This window comes from Rhineura floridana, chromosome 1, assembly GCF_030035675.1.
Source record: "Rhineura floridana isolate rRhiFlo1 chromosome 1, rRhiFlo1.hap2, whole genome shotgun sequence".
NCBI classification, from domain to species: domain Eukaryota; kingdom Metazoa; phylum Chordata; class Lepidosauria; order Squamata; family Rhineuridae; genus Rhineura; species Rhineura floridana.
This window is the reverse complement of record NC_084480.1, coordinates 124071173-124095915: the sequence shown is the minus strand read 5'-3', so window position 1 is coordinate 124095915 and position 24743 is coordinate 124071173. Positions and strand designations below refer to the sequence as shown.

General features: G+C 40.7%; 1 protein-coding gene across 1 annotated transcript; it reads right to left on the bottom strand.

The window, feature by feature from the left end:
• Window positions 1–302: 302 nt before the first annotated feature.
• TUSC1 (tumor suppressor candidate 1) lies at window positions 303–24064 on the bottom strand. The gene is made up of 3 exons (XM_061631240.1): window positions 23003–24064; window positions 3245–3421; window positions 303–1823 (listed from the first exon to the last, which is right to left on the bottom strand). The coding sequence occupies exon 1, from the start codon at window positions 23996–23998 to the stop codon at window positions 23486–23488; it is 513 nt and encodes a 170-aa protein (XP_061487224.1). The 5' UTR covers window positions 23999–24064; the 3' UTR covers window positions 303–1823; window positions 3245–3421; window positions 23003–23485.
• Between the last annotated feature and the right edge of the window lie 679 nt (window positions 24065–24743).

Genomic DNA, 24743 nt, shown 5'->3' with positions numbered 1-24743 from the left:
GCTCACCTTTGGCATCATTCTATGCAAAACCAACAAGGTGTTTTAAAATTTATGTCATATTTGTGCCAAGGTTGCATTGATTTTCTTCTATCAAGTGTTCTCTGAGGGATGTATTCTAGTCTTTTCTTGAATTCACAAAACAACCCATTTTCTCATTCAGCATTGCCAGCTTATGTTTTGCCAGCTTCAATACCCTGGTTAGACTGGAGTGTGCTGCAGTGTGACTGCATGAACCAGGTTTGGGGAACCTTTGGCCCTCCAGATGTTGGTGAACTACAACTCCCATCAGTCCTAGCAAGAATGATCAGGGATTATGGGAGTTGTAGTTCAGCAACATCTGGAAGGCCAAAGGTTCCCCACACCCAACTTAAAACTGTGAACCACTAACATTTACTTGGGGTCATGATGAGATATGCCCTTCAGGAGATGCTATCAAGTCAAGGTGATTTGTGAAAGGCTTCTGCTGTGCAAGACATAATAAGCCAATATTATATGTAAAGTATGTTGAGACTTTCTACTGAGGACTGATTGGACACCAATTCTATGGGAAAGACCCATGTGATTTTCCTCACCAATTTGGCACTAATAAGAGATTTCCTCCCATTATAAATCGGAAGTGGAGGGTGCTTGATCCATATTGGGACTGCAGCAGGGAGCAAAGACCCCTTTGTCAGAGCCTGATCTAGATTGGTGCCCCTACATGGATATGGAAAAAATAGATTTACATCTAAGATTATTACAAAATGCAGACATTAACATTCCAGATTGAGATTGCAAATATTGACAGGTTAGCAGTGCAATCTCTACCTGATTATTCAGAAGGTAGTCCCATTGAGTTCAACTGGGTGTACTTCCAGGTAAGTACAGGATTTTAACCTCACAAACTTTTACAATCTGATAATCATTCCTAATTTGTTTTCTACCTGTACATATTTTTGAAAATCAAATGTACTATCTACAGAATGCTTCTTCCTGTTTTGAACAAATGTTTTCTCTGCAACCAAATAAAATCCCCATTTTACAATGGTGTGAGAACAGAATCCATGAACTCATCAAGTGTAGAAACTCAAACATAGCTAAAAGGTTATCTCAATACTAAAGCCCAATTAGATATAATGAAAACCTACCACTATTCAACTAATTTCTGTCCTTTCTGAACATAACATCTTCCTCAATAAACTTCACATAAGATTACCTTTAATAACACAGCCAATCTCATTCACTTGATAAGCAGATGCTGAGAGATTTGCAACCTCAGAGAAATATTCCTTTCAAAACCAAATTAAGTGTACCATTTCTGGAAACTCATACATCTGTGTACTTGGCAGGCTGCAACTTCCCATCAGAAAACCAACATCAAACTATGTCAAACAGTTATAAACCCTGTCAGCAATAAAAGCATTTACATAGATTGATTTTATACCTTTTTGTCAAAAGTCATTTTCTCTAGAGATTCCAATTAATATAGACAGATGGTTTAAATCTCTGACAGAGGTAAAAATATAACTCGCTGTTTATCTTGTATCAATAGCATTTCAAGTACAATTTGAGAGGTACAGATCAAAACGGTCAACTCATGTCACATTTGCAGAAGATGTGGAAAGGATCTACACAGGGTGTGTTATAATCCATTCAGGATCTGGTACCTGTTAACTAGATTAAATGGATAAGGATGTTTTCACCAAGAACCTTCCACTGAAAAACTCCAGCTGAAAATACAGGCCCATTTTCCAGTCCGTCCTATAGCCGTCACATGCAGCACTGTTTCCATTCTGCTGCAGTTTGTCTTCTGCCAAAAACTACATTATTCATCTCGCTGTTTGCTGCAGTGAAATTACATAACACATAATTTATTTAAGTAATTATTTAATTTATGTAAGTTACGTTGTCATTGCATTATTGCACTCCATTTCAATGCAAAGGAAAGAATACAAATGGGGAAAAATAAATTATGTATTGCTTGTGGGCTGAAAATAATGGCAACAGTGAATACCAATCATATTTGCTGGATTGATTTCTGTTCCGGACATGGGGTACATGAGTGAGACTGGCAATTTCTGCTCCCATTTCCATCAGAATTCTCTGACATCCCTACCTGCTTCCAAAAACGGCATTCCATTACTGAGCTCTTCCTATTCTCTCCTGTACTGTAATGATTTGCAACAGAATTTTTACATTTATTATTACATTTTCCTCATCTTTCTTCCAAGAAGCTCAAGATGGCATGCATGCTTCTCCCCACCTTCCCCCATGTGTTACCCACACAGCCACCCTGTAAGGAGGGTGACTTACAGTCCAATGCTGGTAGGCCAAACTCTGTAAGGTAGGTTGCTGGTATTATTGTCATGACTCTTTTATCTAGCAATGATCTGGACACAGAGACAGAGGCTGCAGGGCCACCAGATGGAGAGCCAGGACTGCTAAAGACAGATAGATCATTGCACCTGAGGCTATTGGAAAGGAACTCCCAGAGGACCCTCCCAGACGAACAGGACCTATAGGGCCACAGCCCACATCCTCATGGGCCACTTCCCCTTTCCTTGAAGAATTAGATGCCTTCCACTGCACATCACCAATTCAGCACAAAAGGGAGTGTACCAGGGGGAGGCAATGGAATGGAAGAGGAGTGCTCATCTTCAGACCAGAGGGTTGACCTTTTAAGGCTCTGATGTTCTCTACAAAAGGGTGGAACTTGGAAGGGATGGTCTGGAGACAGAGGCTTTAAAGGCCTCAGCCATCTCTCAGCTCTTGTTGGAGCAAATTGTTCATTTGGAGCTAGCCATGGTCCAGCAACTATCAACCAGCCTTGCCGCTTTCTCTGTGGGATCAGGCATCAGAGCCAAACATGACATTATGAGTCATTTGTTCATCCCACACCTTACAAAGCATTTCCCTGTCACTTTCCAAACTGCAAAAAGTCCACTTCTTTTTAAAAGTGGATTTGTTGCCCAAGGGCAGCAGAGCCCTTTGATCCACTTTAACTCTGCGTACCTAACCCTACCATGGATACAGCCTCCTCTGGCTTTGTGCAAGTTATTTATTTATTTAAAATATTTCTATCCTGCCCTTCTAATAATAGGGCACTCAGGGCGGCTTACACAAATAAAATCAAACACATACATAATAAAATTGTAAACAATAAAATCACAAAGACATTAAAATTAATTAAAATACATAAATACAATTAAAATACATAAAATACTATATTTTATGTAGAGGGCATAAAATCATAAAAATTAGTTACTTGAAATGATGAGTAGAAGTAGTAAAGGACATTTTATGCACATGAGAAGTGGTGTTCATTGGCCTCAGACATTTCCATGCAGGTTCCCAGATACATTCTCAGAGACTCCAAACCATTGGAAGGATGGTCCCAAGACTCCCAGCATCCCTTCCCTGCCGTCTCCCTCAATCCAGGAAGCTGCAAAAAGAAAAGGGAAATTGTGGTGGTAAGGAATGCTCCGTTCACCATGTAAATGCTGCAGTTGGAGCTGTTATGGATTCATCTTCCATTGGGCCAGACCTTGGATATTCTGAGGTCTAATTAAAAGATCTGGGGAGGGACCATCTCTACAATATTGCATCCAACCCACCCATCTGCCAGTGATGTAAAAAGTGTGTTTGTCCTTGGGATAAATGATGCACTTTGCACAGATCTTCATTTTACATTTTTGTCCCACACATCCCCTTTACACAGAGGAAGGAACATGAGCATCAGTGCTGCTGATCTGCAAGATGGACATGATGGCCACTCTTTAGACTTCATTTCATTTTCCTTGTCACTGAGTATTTTTCATCTTTAACTTGCTAAGCCTGCAAAGCCTAGTTTATTTACAGCCTTGCTGAGTTAAACTGCATGCGGGCCTACCCGCATGTCTCACACACCATTATTAATGTATAGCTGTTCTATTACAGAGCTGAGACTAGGACGCTATTGATATAATTTAAGCAGAATACACACAGCTGCTAAATGGGAACATAAATTCCATTCAGCGTTCATGTTGGGCCTTGGTACTATTACAGCAAACAATATAAATTCTACAGAGCGTGTTAGCAACTGTCCGCAGTAATGAGACCAGCTCTTTGCACCCATACCACTGCAAAGTGAAACCACAGTAATTAAAGTGAACTGGTACCAAAGCAGTTTTCTTGTTTCTATGATATTACGCACATCACCTCAAGTGTGAATTTCAGCTTGACAGATAATATTCCCAAACTGGGCTAAGGAGTCAGAGAGATCACAGAAGCAGCTATACTCTCTCTGAATATACTCCTGTGATCCACTGCAGGCCTGGAATCATAGTATGTGGTTTGAAAAAGACATCATTGGACAGTGGTCCTACCCATGGCTTCAGCAGAGGAACACAGGAACCTAGTGGTGTTATGTGTCCATCAAGTTCAATATTGTTTACTCTAGCAGTAGCTTTACAGGCTCTCAGGCAGAGGTCTTTTCATCTACTGTTACCTGATCCTCTTTTTTCCCTGGAGAAGCCAGAGATTAAACCTTCTGCATGGGACCTTCTGCATGCAAAGCACATGTACTGCTGAGCTACAGTCCCCTCCCAGGCTAAGAGGGGCTAGTTTGCTTGCCAGAGAGTCAGAAAGTGAGAGAATGGGGGAAAGAGATGTTATCAACCATGGATGAGAATAGAATATAATGCTATTGGTGCTGGATTGGGGCTAGCATGAATGTTGGGGGAAATTTGAGCTACAATCAGATGCCTGATTCAGTCACTTATCTGAGTGGTAGTGACTAGAAATGTAGTTTGCCATATGTTTTTGTCCCAATAGCCACATTTCCCTGTATGTGGCTTTTTGCAATTCACAAACCTATACCTTTACCATCCCACCAAGTTATAGTGGCAGAAATTATAACATTACTGAAGATGTCTCATCTGACAATAGTTTTATGGTCTCTTACATAGTCAATGTAATAACTTACAGAACTGTAGAAGATCTATCTCCTCATGTTTCCTGATTGTTTCTATTCACAAATTAAAGAGCCAGCTAACTGCCCATCAAGTAGCCATCTGCCCACAGGGTTACTGTCTGTCTGGGGCATGAATGATAAAAGAAGTAAGCAACATGTTTGGGGTTTCCCACATGCACTTATTATTATTGTTGTTGTTGTTATCATCTTGCTGAGCTGAGCAGAATTATTTCTAAATATTTTGCAATGGTGAAACAGAGCACACTAACCTACCTGAAAGGTTTGTGGAGATGCTAAAAAGGGGACACAGGGAAAGTTTACTCCAACTTGATTATTATCAGCAGCAGTGCCCTGGCAAACTGTTTTGTTGTGTGCATGTTTTAAATGATTTTCCTAAATACATTGTCCAATGTGTGGATTAGAATCCAAATACTGTGTTCTTCTGACCTGCCTCAGAGTGTGAACAAGTTCCCCACACATCTGACTGTGACACACTTACTAGTCTTCAAGCATCCAGCAGCCACACACTTTGTTCACAACAACCCTGCAGGGTAGCATGACAAGCTTCAATTTTTTAACCATCACTAAGTCACACGTTGAGCTTCAGAGTTGCATGTGCATTTATGCTGATATATCAAATGTCATAGTCTGTACTAAACACTGGTTATGGTTTCATAGCATAGCTTAATTTGAATTTTGTTAAATCATAGAATATACATTATCTTGTCATTATCCCTCAAGATGTAAAAACCCCACACTTTTTTTTCTTGTGTTGTGAACAAATATGTAATCTTGTGAGGACCAGTAAAATAACTTTTAACCATTCTGGAAGGATAGGCAATTCTATGACTACTAACCAGAAGGACACCCACTTATTTTCTGTTTTATTGTGCATTTTAATTATGGATGTTCATATTTTAATGTGTGTGTAATTGTTTTCATACTTGTAAACCACTTAGAAATTTGGCACTAAGTGGTTAATAATAATAATAATACTTGAAACCTCCGTAAATCTACAATGAGGCTGGATGTATTCCACCAGCACAGACGAACATTTAGTTAAATTTTATGCTTCAGCTTCTCTCACTCTGATTATGTAATGGCCTGAAACCCACCCACCCACCCCCACCTCATTCAGTTTGCTCAGACTTTTTGCTTCAGGCATCAAGACTGAACATTCTTCTTTTGTCATTTCATTGATTGGATTTGCCAAAGTGCCAATGCAATAGACACCCAGAGAAGTGGAATAAAACATTAAATTTGACCTAATTTCATTAATGATGTTGTAAAGTTCACCATTTTAAGGGGAAAAAATCAACAAATTGGAATCAGTGAAAGCCACTGCCATTTGTGTAAAAGACATCCAGTCTTCACACAAGGCAAATGTACTAACTGCAGCAGAATATGAGCTTGGGTTTGATAAGAGTGGATTTCTCTTTCATACCCAGCAATGACTTTTGTATTATGGAATAGCAAGTGCTCCCACACAAAGATATGACAAAAACAATCTGCACAGATGCCCACATTTCTCTGAAAGGGAAGAATAACATGGCTGGGTTTTGCCCTACCCGTTTTTTACCCAGGTGGAGCTCTCACATCAGATCTTTCTATAACTTCTGCCCATTATATGCACACACACACAAAAGATCTCCCTGGGTAGCATAAACTGAACAAGCTATTTCAAATAATGGGAGGTAAGGAGAGAAGCGGCTGTTTATAGTCTTGCTCCTCCTACAAAATTGCAGGCACATCTGTATCACGGCATCACCATATTTTTATTTTAAGGCCAATGAGACTAATAAATACTTTGTATAATTGAGTGGTGGAGGATAGCTTTCAAAATAGGCTAACAGAACCTGCCGTGAATGAGGTATTTTGAAGCAGCATAAAAGATGGGATGTGGTTGGTGTTTAATTTTCTTAAGCTGCATTGACTGTCCTTGTGATAGGAAGATGGAATAGAAATGTTAGTCCTCCTCCTCCTCCTCCTGTTTCAGTTGACAGCCATCTGTGGAAATTAATCTGTCATTGCTTTCTCCTCTTAAAGAGGATGATGATCCTGTATTAATACTGGTACATGGAAACACCAAAAGCAAGGTCTGCAGATAGAAGACTGACTAGCTGCCCAGATCTTGCTTTGTCATGCAAGGGTTTCCATTGCTTTAGGGCTGCCTCACATATGTATATTAATTGCATTGATTGCAGCATTGGCTGACACCTTGCTTGTGTCAACAATTTACCACAGGACTTTCATTTTGCCTCATAGCTCGCCTTTGGCTGGCTTTTCAAAAAAGACACTTTCCACATTCAGCTGAGAGTTACCCTTGGCCACTCCAAAATGATCCCAGAATGCCACTTTTCCACACTACCACCTCCACTGCTGGTGGAACACTGCCAATAGCACATTTATGCTCACAGAACATGGAAATCATGGGAGGGGGGTATCTGGCAGTGTAAGTACCATCCCACCAGTGGGCCTCCCTCTCCAGTGGTGGCACAGCACTTATACCACCTCCAGGTCCTCAGCTGGCTCCTTGGGATGGCTTTAGGATTACAACCTAAATATCTTGTTGTATTGTGAAATTTCACTATAATTCCCATGCTGCTGCACAAACTCAATAAAATATGCATAAAAAGTGATTCAGCATTTCCACATCTGAAATACTATCACTTCTAGGCCCCATTTGCACTATACATTTAATGCAGCATTATATCACTTTAAATAGTCATGGGCAGGCCTTCCTCCAAAGAATCCTGGGAACTATAGTTTGTTAACGGTGATGAGACTATTTCTGTCACAGAACTACAATTCCCAGAGTTCCCTGGGAAGAGAGATTGATTGTTAAACCACTCTGGGAATTATAGTTCTATAAGGGGAATAGGAGTCTTCACAAACTCTCAGCACCCTTAACAGACTAGTTTCCAGAATTCTTTGGGGGAGCCTTGACTATATAAAAAATGGTATAATACTGCTTTAAATGTATAATGTACATGTGCATCTGTTCTGTTCTGCAATCTCAACTAAGTACTCATGTGTAAACTTTTGGAGCCCACATGAAAGTGTTGTGTCAGTTATACAGCTTATCTAGGTGTACTAGTTGCTGTTTTCAAACTGTCTTCAGAGGCAGCCCCGCATATAATGTATTGCAATAATCTATCCTAAAGGTTACTAGAGTGTATAGAAAAGAAGCTAGGCTATCCCCATTCAGATAAGGTTGCAGCCGGGTCACCAGCCAAAGCTGATTGAAGGCATTCTGCTCTATAAGTAAGCCCTGCTCGAGGGAGCGTGATCCCAGCCAGAACAAGTTGAACTGCACTCATCCGGACTAGGGAACCATCCACTAACAGTACCTCAGTCTTATCTGAATTAAGCTTCAGTTTATTGGCTCTCATCTGCAGCCAGGCATCTGTTCAGCACATACACAAAAAGGTGTATATTAGGGGAAAGGGTGCATAAAAATGCATATATTAGTGAAAACACACAACAATGTATTAGGAACAATTGCTCGCAAAAATGTATATATTAGGTAAAATTACATGCAAAAATGTGTATGTTAGGATAAACGTGCACTAAAATGGAAAATGAATTTTTGTGACTTCTTTTTTAAAAAATTGCAAATTGATGTGGAAAGATGGAGAGCTGAACTTAATATGAGAAAAATGAGGAACTGCGTTGAAAGATTTGTCCATCTCTAGGGAACATGACAGAAGTTAATCAAAGCACATCTCTCTGTGAATTGTGTGGGTGGAGACAAATTCTTCTTTCCTAATGCTAGAAGTTGTGTTGATTCAATGATTGACTGACAGTCAATTGAGGACAGATAAAACAAAGCAATTCTTTCTCCTACGCATAATCAATTTACAGAATTCACTGCCACAAGATAGTAGTGATGGCTACTAGCTTAGCGGCTTTAAAAGGAAGTTTGCTAAATTAATGGCCAAGAACTCATGATTATAAAAATTGTGTTTGTGACATATAAACAACTGTAATTCTTTATGAACAGAAAAGGAGAGCCAATGAGCACTTATTTCACAAATTATTTGTCTAGATTTACAATAAAATATCTTGCTGGTAAAATCTACTCTTACTGTTCAGAATCAACTGTCCTTTTGCACCTTGCAATGTAACCCCCTCACCTTTTTCCATCTTGCATGTTTCCCAGCCCTGTAGCCAGCCTTTTTTGTTAGGTGAGGCAGCCACTTTTCTAGGTGAAGCATTTTGGGGGTAGGTGGGAGAGACACATAGCACCAGCCAATCCCCCCCATTGGTGGAGAGGATGTGAGGGCCAGGCCAGGGGAAGGGACAGGCAGTGACCTTCCCCCTCACTCCTCCTCCATGCAGGGGATGTGTTAACTTACATAATGGGCTATGTAAAGGTCAAGTTAACAACAAAAAAAGTTCACGTGAACACCAGAAATTAAATGAATGGCATATTTCTTGTTTCATAAGGAAAAAAAGGATGGTAAGGATACAGTAAACAAAGGGATACCAAAAGGTGTAAAACAAACAAAATAGTTTATGCTATAAGGAAGAAGTTAAAAACCAGTGTGGAGCTTGCTTTCTCCAAAGTTAAGTTTTAATCTTGTATTACAACACCAATACGAAAACAAACAGGTTTAGAAACAGAGTAAGAACACATTATAATGCAACCATCGTCAGACATTTAGGGAGAGAGGTGCTGAGAACAATATACATAATTTTCTTGTTGAAGTCAATGAGACTGAATCCTTAACCTTGCAAAATACTAACTGCATAATAACTTCTTTCTATAAAAATGTACAAATGCTTGATAAACATGCAAGAAAGCACTTCAGAGAGAAAAAAAGGCATAGTGCCTAAAAACATACTTCAGAACAGTTGCTGCTTTCGATTTCCTAGAATTAAAGGAATGTAAAAATTTATCAAAATTAAGGTTAGCTGTCCTTTCTTCTTCAAATGCAAGAAAAACCAAATTTGTTAAACGCTTGTGAGTCACTGAAAGTCTCTGCAGCTCATTGATCCAATTTAGAACCGAAAATGTTGATGTACATACAGTATGGCTATGCTGCAAGCAAAAGTGAAAAGGCCTCATGTTGTGCTGCACATATTGTGAAAATCAGAAATGAAGTCTGACTTACCGCCTAGGTGGCCAGCCAGCCAGCTAATTGTAGTGTACACAGCAATATTTCTATTCCACTAGGGCTGTCTTCATCCTTTGCCATCAAGTACTCAAGAAAAAGAAGAAAAAATAGCCACTTTGCGTAGAGTAGGTGCTTTAAAAGAGTAAAGGGTAACTTAGCATAACCATTTTTTCAGATCACTTTAAGTTATCTCATATTTTCACCCTTTAGCAATAAGCACCCAATCCTGTTATACTCTTGATAATAACTGAAGAATAAACAAACTCTTACTTCTTATTGCAAGCAAATATGCTTCTTTATTGTTGGTTGGGTAGAGAACACAACTGCAACTGCAACTGAAAAGTGGAGCAAAGGAAAGTCCAAAGGGTGGTGTCTAACTCTAGCCCATAATACCAAGTTATAATACTTAACTCTTCAAGGGTCATGTTACTATATAGGGTTTGGGGTCTTTTTAGGATCACTTAAATAATTACAGGGTGATTGTGATCATGAAAAATTCACCCTGAGTCAGGGAAAGTCTTGAGTGAGCAGACTTTTGGGGCTCTTTCAGATGAGACTTTTGTTGTGCACTCGCTCTGCCTTATTCCCTGAATTTTTCAGAGGGTCTTATTCTTAAACTGCTCCTGTTCTTAAAGCATACTGTCATTCTTTAAATGGAGGTTGTCATTGTCACTAATTCAAAAGACAATTAAAAAAAAAATCTTAGGGGAGGCAAACCAAGGCTTGTGTCCCCCCCACCTCCAGAGAAGAATATAATAAATGACTATTAATGTTCATTATTATGCCCCAGAAGGAGAAAAGGTACAGAAAGGTTAGTTAAGAATACATAGAACCCATTAATAACTGCAATGTCTCAGCTGCTTAAGGAGTTTTATTCCTGCCTCAGTCAACTCTTTGACTAATTTATGCAAATCAATGAAGAGATATTCCTATTATCTGACACTTTCCAACAGATTACTGTAAATTAATTAAAACCCAAGTACAATGAGTTTGGACATTGACCAGAAGGATCTGTACTCAGTCCAAGGTCATTTTGAAAGCCATTATTAACTACAAATAAAAAGTCATTTTGAAGTATGTTATTGACAAAATAAACCAGATGAAATGTTAATATTGTACAAATTAGAAAAAACTTGGGGCCGCAACAGAGGACAGATTATTATTATTATTGTTGTTCTTCTTCTTCTTCTTCATTCATTCATTCATTCTACCATACTCTTCTATTCAGGTGAATATTCAGAGTAGCTTTCAAAACAAACAGAACTACAATATACAACAGCCATTGACAGCAGAAGTCAAACATTTACATGTTGACAAGTCACTTGATTCATGTAAAAATGCATAACCTTTAAACATTACAGATCATATCTGGTTAGTTAAGGCATTTTGAGTTTAGCATGCCACTCTTCAAGGATCCGTTCTTGCTTTTCTTTGAACCTCTGGAAGGTGGAAAATAATCTAAATAAGCCTGAATAGAGGCATGGATACTGCATGAATAGGTTCATTTATTTAAAAGATTGACAATTCTAGGTCATTTATAAATTAACCAGTGCCATGTTGCTCATAAAACCAACAACTGGGGTGGTGGTGATGGTGGGTGGGAAATAAATGAGAATACCATACAGGAGCAGTTGGATATATGAGACTGAATGGATTTGGCCAAGGCTTTGGCAATATGACTTCAAAATGAACATTGGGAGCATTTTAGAAGACCCACATGTAATATTTTGGCATCACTGGCTGATTTCAACAATTATTAGATATGAGCAAACTCTTGCTAACTCACAATGGATTGATACAAGTCTTGACGAAGTTAATCACTGTTTACCTTCTTCTGGGATTACTACTATTATCACATCCTGACATGATACTGGTAGCATATTATTTATCAGAACTTCCAGTGCAACCCTAAAAGTGTCCAATCAGAAGTAAACTCCACTGAATTCAGTGGGACTTACTCTCATGAAAGTGGGGTTAGGATTGCAGACAAATTCATTAATTACTTTCTTCGGAGGACTTATTACCATGTTTGAAACAGTTTTACAATACTTTCAAGTAAGGCCAACTGCACCTGGTGCTCAACTCCTAATCTGCCACTACAGGGGGTTAGGATGCAGCACAGGTTTCCCTCTGCCTCACCCCAATTAACTCCACTGGGCCTTGTTGATGGAGGGGTTCCACCCAAGTCCCAACTGCATCCATTGGAAGTGTGGGTAGACAGAAGCTACTAGTGGTGACATGTCCACTGGTGGCTTTTTAAAACAACAACAGCTGCTTAGTTTACTAAGGACATTTGAGGTTGACTTCTAACATTCTTTTTCTAAATTGCTAATCTCCAGAGTTAGTTCACCCCCCCTCTCTCTTTCTTTTATAGAAGGTGCTCAGTTAGATCAAAATTCCTCTGATAAAAGCTTTGCTTGTGTCCCATACTGCATTCCTGTATAGGCCACCCATAAATCTGGGCAAGGAAGCACAAGAGCAGTTGTGCAGGCTCTACAGCAGGAGTGGGGAACATTTTTCCTGTCAAGGGCCTCATTCCCAGAGGGGCAATCTGTTGAGAACCATGGCATCCCTGCTCTTTCCTTTTAATGGCAATGCCCTGTTTTACCAGGCCTTTACCTCAGCAGGCAACACCTTCTATCACATAGTGAGTAATGCTGTCACCAGGACCTTTACCTCAGATCCAATACTTGTTCTCTTTAGGATATGAGGATGGGAGGACATGTATTAATCTTATTTCATCTATATTACTTTCCCTCTTACTAGTAAATCAAGCAGTAGCCGTGAGATAATGACAACAATATATTTATTTTTCACTTTTGAAAGGCATTACATGATAAGAAGCCATTTTATCCTCCTCGACCACATATATTTAACTTACTAAGTTTTACAAATTCTATTAACTACTAATTATTCCTTCTTACATTCATACTCAGTCTCTCCCAAGACTCCACTGAGATCCTAGACCCTTTATCTTTGTATCTAAATCTTCAACTGCCACAGATCTAACCGAACCTAAATCCTACTCCTAACTTTTTCTTCTTGCCCTTCAAACCACTCACCTCTAAACATATCACACTTCTCCTCTCAGCCAACTCTCTCAGCCAATCACCACCCATAAGCAAATGCTTACTCCCTCTTACTCATTTTACTCACTCTCAAGCCCTACTTATCATGAACAATATACATATAAACAGGGACCATATGCCAACAGTGGGTGGGGCTGAAAGCCAGAAGCGGATGAGGTGGGTCATTGTACTGTGTTAGAAACACTGAAAGAAATTGTGCCAATCACATCTGAACTGAACATGCATGACAAGTCCATTGTTTTCTTATCCAAATACAAGGTGTCTTTAAAAAAACACCACTTTTATCAATTTTAGCAAAACCCAATTTGCCCTGTTTCACGTGAATGGATCATCTTCTACTTGTTGAACCCCTGAGGTGGGCATATAAAGGATTTCTGATCTTTCCATTAATGTAGAGCTATTAAATACAGACACACTATAATCTGCATTTGAGATCTTTTGCAGAAGAAATGTCTCTGTTATTACAGAATAAATAGGAGATTTAAATGTCACACTTAAAAATTAGAGGACTACATCGTTAGTTTTATGTATGTCTTAATGACATGACAATTTCATGGAAGTTCTCAGATAATAATAGTTACCCTGGACATTTCACAGACCTAGAATCTCCATAAAATATTCCTTAAGAAGATGCTTAAAGAAGATGGAGAAAAATTCTGGACCTGATGATCCAGACAGTGTGTATATGAGTCATCTGAATCACCCCACCAGTCATCCAACACTGTTAGATCCCTCTAAAGATTCTCTTTGGAAAACACAACAGATGCAAACAGGCTATTCAGCGATGCCCAGATATACTATTCCAAAGCAGAATGCCAGCCCTTCAAACTGTTTCAAATCCACCTGAGGGCTGGGGCTTTGGCAGTCAGCAGACTTCCTCAGAAAAGTGAAATGCCTATTTGAAGTATGGCCTTGGATGGAGCACAGCTGCTGCTGGGCCACAGAGTTCCCACATGCTGCAGACCTGACTTTGCATGGTGATCTGCTACATGGCCATCACTTGCAGCTACAAACTGATGTTCTTGACTATCTGATCCTTTCATTTGCTTTCTGTTGCCCCACAACTTCTTATTGGTTAGAACACAGCATTCAATAAAACAGATGGATTTAGGCATAGGATGCCTCTGCACAACTACAAAACAGCACCAGGGTGGCAAAACAACCTCTTGACCAGCAGTAATCTGCTACCACCAGTCTATTTACCTTCCTCTGACTCAGGAAACACCCCCCCCCCCCAGTAAAAGCATCATTTCATTGAAATAAATATCTGGACAATGCATGTATTCCATACGTTCACTAAATATGGTAATATAATTCTTTTCTCTGTAACAAGTAGTGTTGCTTACTATGACATGAAGCTAAAGTTGGTCTCATGCTTTCAAAAAACCACCACCAATTAGTGTCTTGCAAAAATAATCAGACCCTGGCCCTGACCGATGCTTTCATATTACTGAATTACAAATGGTACACTGTAATTTCATTCTGTGTGATATTTTACTTTGAAACACTGAAACTCAAAATCAGTTATTGTAAGGTGACATTGGATTTATGTGGGGAAATGTTTTTAAATGTGCTGTGGAAGCTCCCAGTTTACACAGACAAAAGAAGTTGCCCTTTCTAGGACACAGTTACTTTACCATTGGCCTCCACTTGTGAACCATTAAAGTTGTTGTCATATTGTCAGGATAAAACCCCCACTGTTGAAGGATCATTGGTCAGGCTGTGGATCTGAAGGAAAATGAAGACTAAAGAGCATTCTACAGAAGTGAGAGAAAATGTAATACAAATGCATAGATTAGGAAAAGGGTACAAAATAATATCCAAGTATTTGGATATCCCAGTGAACACAGTTGGATCAATAATCAGGAAGTGGAAGCTGTTATCACACTACCCAGGCACTGCCAAGAAAAGGCCATCCCTCAAAACTCGGTGCTCGAAGAAGGAGACTTGTGAGAGAAGCCACAGAGAGGCCAACAATCATTTTGAAGGACCTACAGAGTTCAGCGGCTTTTAGAGTAGAGTAATGGCACACCAGTCAACCATATCAAGAGCTCTGCATAATGCTGGTCTGTGTGGGAGGGTGGCAAGAAAGAAGCCATTACTCAAAAAGTACCATGTGAAAGCAGGTCTGGAGTTTGCCAGAAAGCATGAGCAGCTGCAATGTAGGAAAAGGTTTTGTTGTCAGATGAGACAAAGATAGAGCTTTTTGGCCAAAACTCAAAGTTCTATGTGCGGTGCAAACCTAACACTGCCCGTACCTCAAGACACACCATCTCTACTGTATGGTGGCAGCGGCATCATACTGTGGGGTGCTTTTCATAAGCAGGAACTGGGCATCTTGTTAAAATTGAAGAAAGAATGGATGGAGCAAAATACAGGGAAACACAGAAAGAGAACCTGCTTCAGTCTGCTAAAAAACTGAAGGTTGGGAAGAAATTCACTTTTCAGCAGGACGATGATCCCAAGCACAAGACAAAAGCAACACTGGAGTGGCTCAAGAACAAAAAGGTGATTGTCCTACAGTGGCCCAGTCAAAGTCCTGATCTCAGTCCTATTGAGAATCTGTGGCGCTCTTTGAAAATTGTGGTGCACAAGCGACATCCAACCAAACTGAATGACCTGGAGCGCATCTGCCAAGAAGAATAGGCCAAAATTCCTCCAACACTGTGTGCAAAGCTGGTACATACCTACCCCAAAAGACTTAAAAGATATTATTGCAGCAAAAGGTGGCTCTACCACATATTAATGTATGGGGGTTGAATACTTATGCAAGCAACATGATTCAGTTTTTTATGTTTCTTACAAACATTTCCCAACCTAAAACCAATGTCACCGTACAATAATTGATTTTGAGTTTCAGTATTTCAAAATAAATTATCATACAGAATGAAACTACAGTGTACCATTTGTAATTCAATAATATGAGAGCATTGGTTAGGGGTCTGATTACTTTTGCAAGGCACTGTATATGACTAGATCCACATTCCCTTTCATTATCCACTAAATGGCTGAAATAATTAGCAACTGGGTAATAGCATATTTTCAGTGATCATGACTTTTAGCAGATTCCCATTTGACTTTTAACTTATTGTTTATAATAGCCTTTTGTCCTTTTGTGAACTCTCTCATCTGCTAATACCTGCTAATCTGAATCATGATGGTCCTACTGAGCCTGGCTAGTGGATAAGCATCACAAATAGGGAACACTGTTTGAATCTTACTATATCCAAAGAACCATACAATTGCTTCTGTGTACCCAAAGGAGCTTTCCATTTGCTTGTCTCAAACGTAAGTTCCCCATGCCATACAACAATCTCATTTTGAAACTCAGGAAATTTCCACAAACAGTTTGTGATATACCATGGAGTCTACGGGTTCAAAGAAAAAAATGTCACAAATTATGCTATTCATGGGTTAAGTCTCAAGTTTGTTGCTTTTTTAAAAGATTCCAGGCATTGGCTGTATTAATGTGAGTTTAATGACCCTGTTTTATCTGCCACCAATTTAATAAAACTCCGATTTGTCATGGGAGGACAAAGCCTAGTAAGTAAATGACAAGATCTTTGTTAAGAAAGTTGTTGTTCTCATCAATTAATGGAGAAGTGCGGGGTAATTAACATATGTGGCAAATTGCATACAAAAGTTGGTTAGATTCTCATGTAGCATTAAACTTTGTTTTACACTACTGCGACTTCAGCAGTCTTTCAATTGGTTACACTGCTGAGCACTGGAAGACCAGCCAATACTGTGGAATTTAATGTACCTTGTATAATATGTATTCTTGAATGTTATTTGTTCTCCATAATTGTATTGCTTCCATCTTGCATTTTTTTTATCATTTCCTCACTGTGGTATGAATCCTAATTAACATTTCAGTTCGTAATTCCTTTAGCTCTCAGTTCAATAGCAACACATGTATGGGGCTAAATGATGTCATCAAATAGCAATGCCAATGGTTGATGGCTTTTAATATTAAGATGCATCGCAAAGGTATAAATAAAGCACAAGTGATATTACCTATTCTTAACTCGCTAGTTATTATTTCAATAAAGGAGAATTCATGCTGTCATGTATCAATAAGGGCCTTTGATAGCAGCTCGTAACTGTTTTCTGGTAATCAAACAGCTTCACATTGGGCTTTGGAAGGAAGCCTTAGGAGCAGCATCTGTAATTTACAGCTCAGGATGTAAATTACAACATCTTTTGATGTGCACCCATATAAAATTATGTGTTGTTGTTGTTTTTTAAAAAAAAAACTTAAGAAAAGGAAGAAGCAGCTCGGAGTCAATGGAAAATACTCACAGTATTATGATGAGATTTATACAGAGATTATTGAGGAGAAACCACCTAATCTCTGTTCCTGGACCCTTCACCAGCTTTGGATTCAAAACACTAAAAATGCATAGAGTTAAGTGGGAGTACATTTGTCTCTGAACTATGTGTCCAGAAAGAAGAAGCTAATATGGGAGAGGATGACCTATTATTTCCCCACGTTTCTGCCCTGATGGTAGCTAAGAAGCATTAGAGACAAATCAAAGTTGGCATTCTTCTTTCAAAGGGAACATATGCATAGTCTTTTTTGCCCCCTCATCAGTGTTCTCACTGTTTTTACATTTCTTGTTGTAAAACACTTCTTCTTCAGGAACTAGGACAATGTTCTTTAACCTAGAGTACTCAGATGTTGCTGGACTAGAACTCCCATCATCACTGAGCACTGGTTCAGCTGGCTGGGAATGATGACAATTGTAGTCCAGCAACATCTGGGGACCGACAGGAAGGACACTGGGCTAAGGTATCTTAAGTACTGCTTGTTTCCATATGAACCTGCCTGTTTATTAAGCTCATAAATGAGATCTTTGCTCTGGGTATCCTCAAAGTCTGAGGTGAAGTGGAAGGACAGGGATCTTTTTAGTGGTGGAATCCAGGTTGTAGAACAGGCTTTTTCACTTTCCAGGCAGTGACTAAAAGCTTTTCCAGTCACTCAGGCTTTTGATAGCCACACCATACTACCTCTCAGAAAAAAAGGATTTTCTTTAAAAACCTGCAGTTAGTGAAACTTCAGTGGCACTTCAACAATTACTAGCCCTTATTTTGACAAAGAATAGTTCACACTAGGGATGGAATGCCAGTTTTGGTTCATTCAATTTCTCATTTTTCTAGTCTTACATTCAGTTTGCCACATATCTGCAGCAGTTTGTGAACATTTTTTTTAAAAAAAAATCATGAAAATTCTTCAACATTGTATATGTAGTGCAAATTTCTCCTAATATATTGCATTTTTGTATGCAGTTTTGATCAATGTACACATTTTTGCAAGGAAGTTATCCTAATACATTGCATTTTTGTATGCTGTTTTTCACAAATATATGCATTTTTATACATATTTCCCCTTAATATATGCATTTTTATAGACTGGTTGGTTGGAGAACCACATCGCAAATTTTGGATAATACATTTCGAAGGATGTCTGTGTTTCAGTTCTCATCTTATTTCAGACTGTGAATTTGATATATGCAGCTTTAAATGCGAACTGACTCAAATTTCTCACCCATCTCTATTTCATACCTCACCATGTAGCATCAAGCAAAGACTAGTAGGTGTGAATGGGCCATCAGAAACTGATGCAATGGTAAGAGCTTTTGTATAATCCAATGGCATCTCAAATGCAAAGCTGTTCATATGTTCGGTGGCCAGTCGTCCAATTATGAAAACCAAAATGATGTATATGCAACTGTGAATCAGCCCATAAAACTGCCAGAGAACCGTATTCTACACTGTAGTCCACTTCATTAACAATATTTCCAACATAGTGCCGGGCACTCCAGTGCTAAAGATCTGTATCAGTGAATCCCTTTGAAGTACTGAAGTTTGCAGATTTTCAAGAAATGCTATCTAATCTTATGAAAAATGTTTCACCTTGAGCTTGTATTTTGAATTTATTCAACATCTGGTAGGCAAGGCAGGAAATAACATCCCTGAGTTATGTCAAACTCAGTTTCGTGGCTCTTATGCAACTTTAGTCAGAGTAGGACAATTGAAATTAATTGTGGTTTGGGCAGGGTGCTGAGAGTTGTTAGGAGAACCCTATTCCCCTCACAGAGCTATGATTTCCGGAGTGGTTTAACATTCAATCACTCCTCTGAGGAAACTCTGGGAATTGTAGTTCTGTGAAGGAAATAGGGGTCTCCAAACAACTCTCAGCACCCTTGGCAAACTACAGTTCCCAGGATTATTTGGGAGAAGCCATGACTGTTAAAGTGCTTTATATGTATGGTGCAGATGTGCTCTTAAGCCCATTAATTTCAGTGGGTCAACTCTGTAGTTGATTCTAAGCCTTTATTCTCTGATCCAGAAAACCTTTGGATCAGTTAGGCCAAAAAGAGAAGGGCAAACCAACACCAAATCCCCTTCCCTTAGCCCAGCAAGGTAACATAGCCCCCCAGTTCCAGTACCAAATTATTTTTCTGATGCAAGGCTGGCACTGGCACAGCATTGTTTTTAATGGAGTAGTTTATCATTTACACCCATGTGGAAGAGAGTATTTTATATAATCAGGCCTGTGAGTTTTGCATTCTCGCTAATGTGCAATGATACTGTAGGTGACAATATAAGCTTTATCAAACTATCACTCTTTTTATAGGAATCAGCAGTTCTCGATGCTGATTGAATTTCTTCCTGATTGCATAAAACATTTAAGAAGCCCAATTAAAAGGGTCAACAGTGCAAGGCTACTAGGACCATTTCCATCATGTTGTCATAGGCTTACTATCCAAATGACAGCAGTATTTATCCTTAATATAAAGGAGGTATGATTAATATTTTCTTATGGAGCACTATATCCTTTTAAAAGAATAAACTGATTAATCTGTTCCACTAAAAACAAGCAACCAAAAGCAGCTAAAGAAACATGGAATATCCAAAGCATCTCCCCGAAAGGCAGAAAAAGGACAAAAACTGATGTTCTAGTAGATTACAGTAAAAAAAATAATTGAGGTGCCATCTGCAAATATGAGACAGTTGATGCTTATGGGAATTCTGCAAAGTCCAGCTTTTGTCACAAGTAAGCAAGCACAGGATGAGTCTTAATCAAACCCTTAAAAGTAATTACATGATGGTCCAGCATTATGGTTACAAATGCTAAGGTGACATACGGTTGTAAGAGGAAAAGGTACAGGCTGCAATAAGGTGAGAAAGGACCTCACTAACTGGATCCCCCAAAAAACTGAGGGTTATCTTACACATTATGCTAAGCACACTTTTAAAAATGCTGCCACTTTTTTATTTTGAAGGAAAAGGCAATCAGCTGCTGTTGCAGGTGGAGAGAGACAATCAAACAGTATACAGCAGTTTCCTCTCTTCCCATTTTGCAGCTAAGGCTTGAAAAGGGTGGGTGGAGGAAAGGGAAGCCCTCCAGAACCTTCCCCAAGCAGTGCTACCTACACTCTGATAGGTGGAGAGCGTGCAAGCAAGAGATGTCCCTAGCTCCTTTCTCTTGCTCACCTTCTCTGGGCATTGCAGCAGGGATTGGGTTCCTGGTGTTATCACAGGGATGGGGAAGCTTTTTAAGCCCCAGGGCCACATTCCCTCATGAACAACCTCTGGGGACTGTATATCAGCAGTGGGTGGGGCCATAAGCAAATATAGGCAGGGCAACGGATATTAGTTTTTCCCCTTTGTACAGTTGGCCACATTACAGCCACACAGTATTCAGAGGTTTCCACACCCAGACATCTCCCATCCAGGCAAAGAGGCACTATCAAAGTGTTGGTTCTTACCTATAAAGCCCTAAACGGCATCGGACCGCAATACCTGATGGAGCGCCTCTCTCGCTATGTACCTACCCATTCACTACGCTCGACGTCGAAGGCCCTTCTCCGGGTCCCAACCCATAAAGAGGCCCGGAGATTAACAACTAGATCTAGGGCCTTCTCGGTGGTGGCCCCCGAACTATGGAATGCCCTCCCAGACGAGATACGCCTGGCGCCTTCTCTGTTATCTTTTCGGCGCCAGGTAAAAACTTACCTTTTCGCCCAGGCTTTTTAAATTTTGTAAATTTTTAAATATTTTAAATTTAACATTCTAAACTTAATATGATCTTAATTTATAAATCTCAATGGCAATTTTATTAATGTTTTATAATTGTACTATATATATATATTTTTTTTCCACACTTGCTCATATTTTAATTGTGATTTTATTTGTTGTACACCGCCCTGAGAGCTTTCTGCTATAGGGCGGTCTAGAAATGTAATTAAATAAATAAATAAATATCACAGTACAAGGACATGTTCCAGCCAGGCAAAAGCACACCAAGGAGGATGACAACATGGATGGTTAGGGACACGGCCTGGGGATGGGAGTAGCCTGGACAGAGTACCGAGAACTGGGTAGAGAGGCCCTGATGGCTTCATCCGGGCCCCTGGGCCTGAAATTTCCCATCCCTGTGTTAAGTAGATCAAAGTCATGTGCACTGCCTGCTCACACTTCTCTCTGGGCAGTGCAGCATGGAGGGTTGGTAACAGAAGCGGCATCCCTCTCCCTCTGGCTGGCTTGGCCAGTGAGTGAAGCAAATAAGCAAGAAGAGGCAGTGACTGTATCTTGCTTCTCTCGGCAACAAAGACTGAGCAAGTTGCCTGCAACTGCTCTCCTGCCTTCTCCTCTAGAAGACTTCCATCTGCTTATAGGGGAGTGCAGTGGAAAGATCAGGCCCAGTGGGATACCAGAGAAAGCAAATAAAAGGTGTTTGCTGCTCCTTGGAGGATCAGCCGCCACTTCTGCCTGCTCGATCCCTTCACGGCATGGCAAGGATTAGGTTTCCTTTGCCAGTCCTCACTAGTGTGCCATTCAGAAAGAGAACGGCAATGAGCGAGTGAGAGGATGATGTGGCTACTTCCTTCCATGATCAATAGTTTATACCAGCCTTTCCCAATCTTGGTTCCCCAGATATTGTTGGACTACAACTCCCATCAGCCCCAGTCAGCATGGCCAGTGTTGAATTGTTGTCCAGCAATGACTTTGGGAAAGACTGGTTTATAAAGTACCACCCAGAAAGAAGGGCAAGTGGATGAGTGAGCAGTCACTACATTAATGTAATTCTAAACACACATTCTTGGAAATAAAAACTACTGCATCATGCATGCATCAGTGGGAATCATCTCAAAGAATGAAAATATGCTTATCAGGCTGTAAACGGCTAAGGACTAAGAGAGCCTTTTAAGCTGAAATGTGCTAACTCCAGCATTGTTAATGCAGTATACATTTCAACAAACAAATATACATTGCATGTTTTGGTCCATTTACAAATTTAGCAAAGCTTGTGCTAAAGAACCATGAAAGAATGGTTAGTATTAAGCTGTGGCTAGAATTGTAGGCTTACTCAAGTCCCACTGAGTAAACATGCATTGGTTCAAGTTGCAACAGGCTTAAGGGTCAAGATCCTGTCTCATTTTGACATAACCATTGATAAAAATTGTTAGTTAAAAGTGCACTCCTATGCATATCCACTCAGGAGTCAGGCCATTGAGATTAATGTGACTTACTCCTACATAAGTAGGTATATAGCATTGCAGTTCACATATGTATCCTGCAGTTAGCCTCTCCTTAACACACCAGAAGAATCAAAGAGGCAAAAACACACGCCTAGAGTTTTGATTATGAAGCTGGTAGTTATTTAAGAACGTTTCCCATCTACAAATGACCAATGGAGAATATCCAGCCCATCATAAATTTACTTTGTACGAACCTTGGAGAGATTTATTAATTGGAAGAAATGCTGCTTTGTAAAAGACCCATAATTCAATAAATATTCTAGCATTCTAAAGAGTGTTGCTTTAATTGAAGACTGACAAATAGTATTTTCTTACACCACTCCAAGCTTTATTAGGCTGTTGACAGCAGCCACGCTGCTGATCACACCTTCCTTGTCTTATTCTTGTCTCCCATGAGATGTGTTCACACTTGGGACAAGGCAGGTGGTAGAGGCATTCTCCTGCCAGCAGGTAAACAGGCCACAAGAAGCTTCGCACCAGGCAACCAGGCCTCTTTGCTTGCCACCAAAGCTGGTGTACGCGGGAAGGAGATCGGGAAACTCAAGTGATGATGAAGATGGAGCTACAGTGCACAACAGGGCGCAGGGAGGCTATTTCCTCCTACCAGGTGTCAAACGAACGAAAGAAAACAGTTTCAGTTTGGAGGTTCTCTGCCCCACGGGGATGCCTTTAAATGTCGGTCTGTGATGCCAGCTTCAAGCAGCAGCTTCACTAGGAGAAACTGTTGGGGGGGGAGAAGGTCCCCTGAGCCTGCCTGTCAGATTCAACTCTCCCTCCTCGGCTACGCGGTGGGAGATTTCAGGCTACATCGGGCGTTTCCCCTCTCCCTCCTTCGCTAACTCGTGCCCTTTTTCCACCACTCCGCACCAGTTCCTGTTCTTCTTGGGAGGAACTCGCGCCCTCAGGCTCGGCTTCCGGTTCTTCAAACTGCTGCTGCAGCTTCAAAGCCTGGCGGAAGAGGCTTCGGTTCTCTCTGCGCAGGCGCCGGTTTTCCACTTTCAGGCGCGCGTTCTCGTCGCGCAGCCGCCCGCTCTGCCGCTCGCGCTCTTCGCCGAGCCTCAGCGCTTCAGCGTGGCTGGCGGCCAGGTCCGCGTACCTCTCCGCCAGCTGCTGAGGCGAGCCGCCCGCCCGGCCTCGCCAGCCGCCACAGGCGCAGCCCTCTCCTTCGTCGCCGCGCCCTCTCCGCGCAGAGCTGCAGCGAAGGCCGTCGCTCCTGCTGCTGCGGCTGCCGCCGCCGCCACCGCCGGTACCTGCACGAGCGCCGCAAAAGCAGCCCCTCCAGTGCCGGCTCGTGCTGCGCATGCGTCTCATCCGTGGTCTTAACACCTCTGCGTTTTGAGAGGAAAGGGGGAAGCTGTTCCGTCCGGTTCTATGTAACCGAAGGGGGCGGAGTTTGGGAGCCCTTGTCTGGAGCGGAGGGGAGGAGCTAAGACGAGCTACTTTTTTTTTTTTTTTTTGCTCTGGAGGCGTCTCGTGCTTCTGAAGCCCAGAGCTGAGGGCCTAACGACATATTCAGTTAAGCACGCTGTATTTTCTCCATTGGTCATTTGTAAATGCAGATATGCAGTGTTAACACCTTTGTTGTCAAACTCTGTGGGATATGTTTGGCTTCTTGGACCTGACGTTGTAGATGTTCCTTGATCTTCATGTGGCATGTTAAAGGTTCAACTGCAGAGTACACAATTGGGCAGCAGTGCTATAGAACCACTTACCTAAGAGCAGGGCTTAATGGTACTCACTGGTATGGAGTACTGGTACCTCTTTTGTGGCTGCCGGTGGCAACCATTGGGTGCTGCCATCCGCAGCACTTTTATCAAGGTATGAGTGCTGGAACCTCTTTTTTTAACCAAAAAACAAAACCCGGTGAAGTCCCATTAAACTTGGAATTACTTCTGAGTAGATAGCAGAGGGTCACACTGTTAACCAATGATGTTGATCAGTGGTTATGTCAAAAATAGGATCTTGCACATTAAGCCAGTTAACATAACATTAGAACGTAAAAGCCTGACAATGGTCCATCTAATCCAGTATCTGGGGCCAACCAGATGCCATGGGA

Bases quoted from the DNA above. Each gene is read 5' to 3' on its own strand.
- TUSC1 (XM_061631240.1), bottom strand. From the start codon at position 23,998: ATGAGACGCATGCGCAGCACGAGCCGGCACTGGAGGGGCTGCTTTTGC.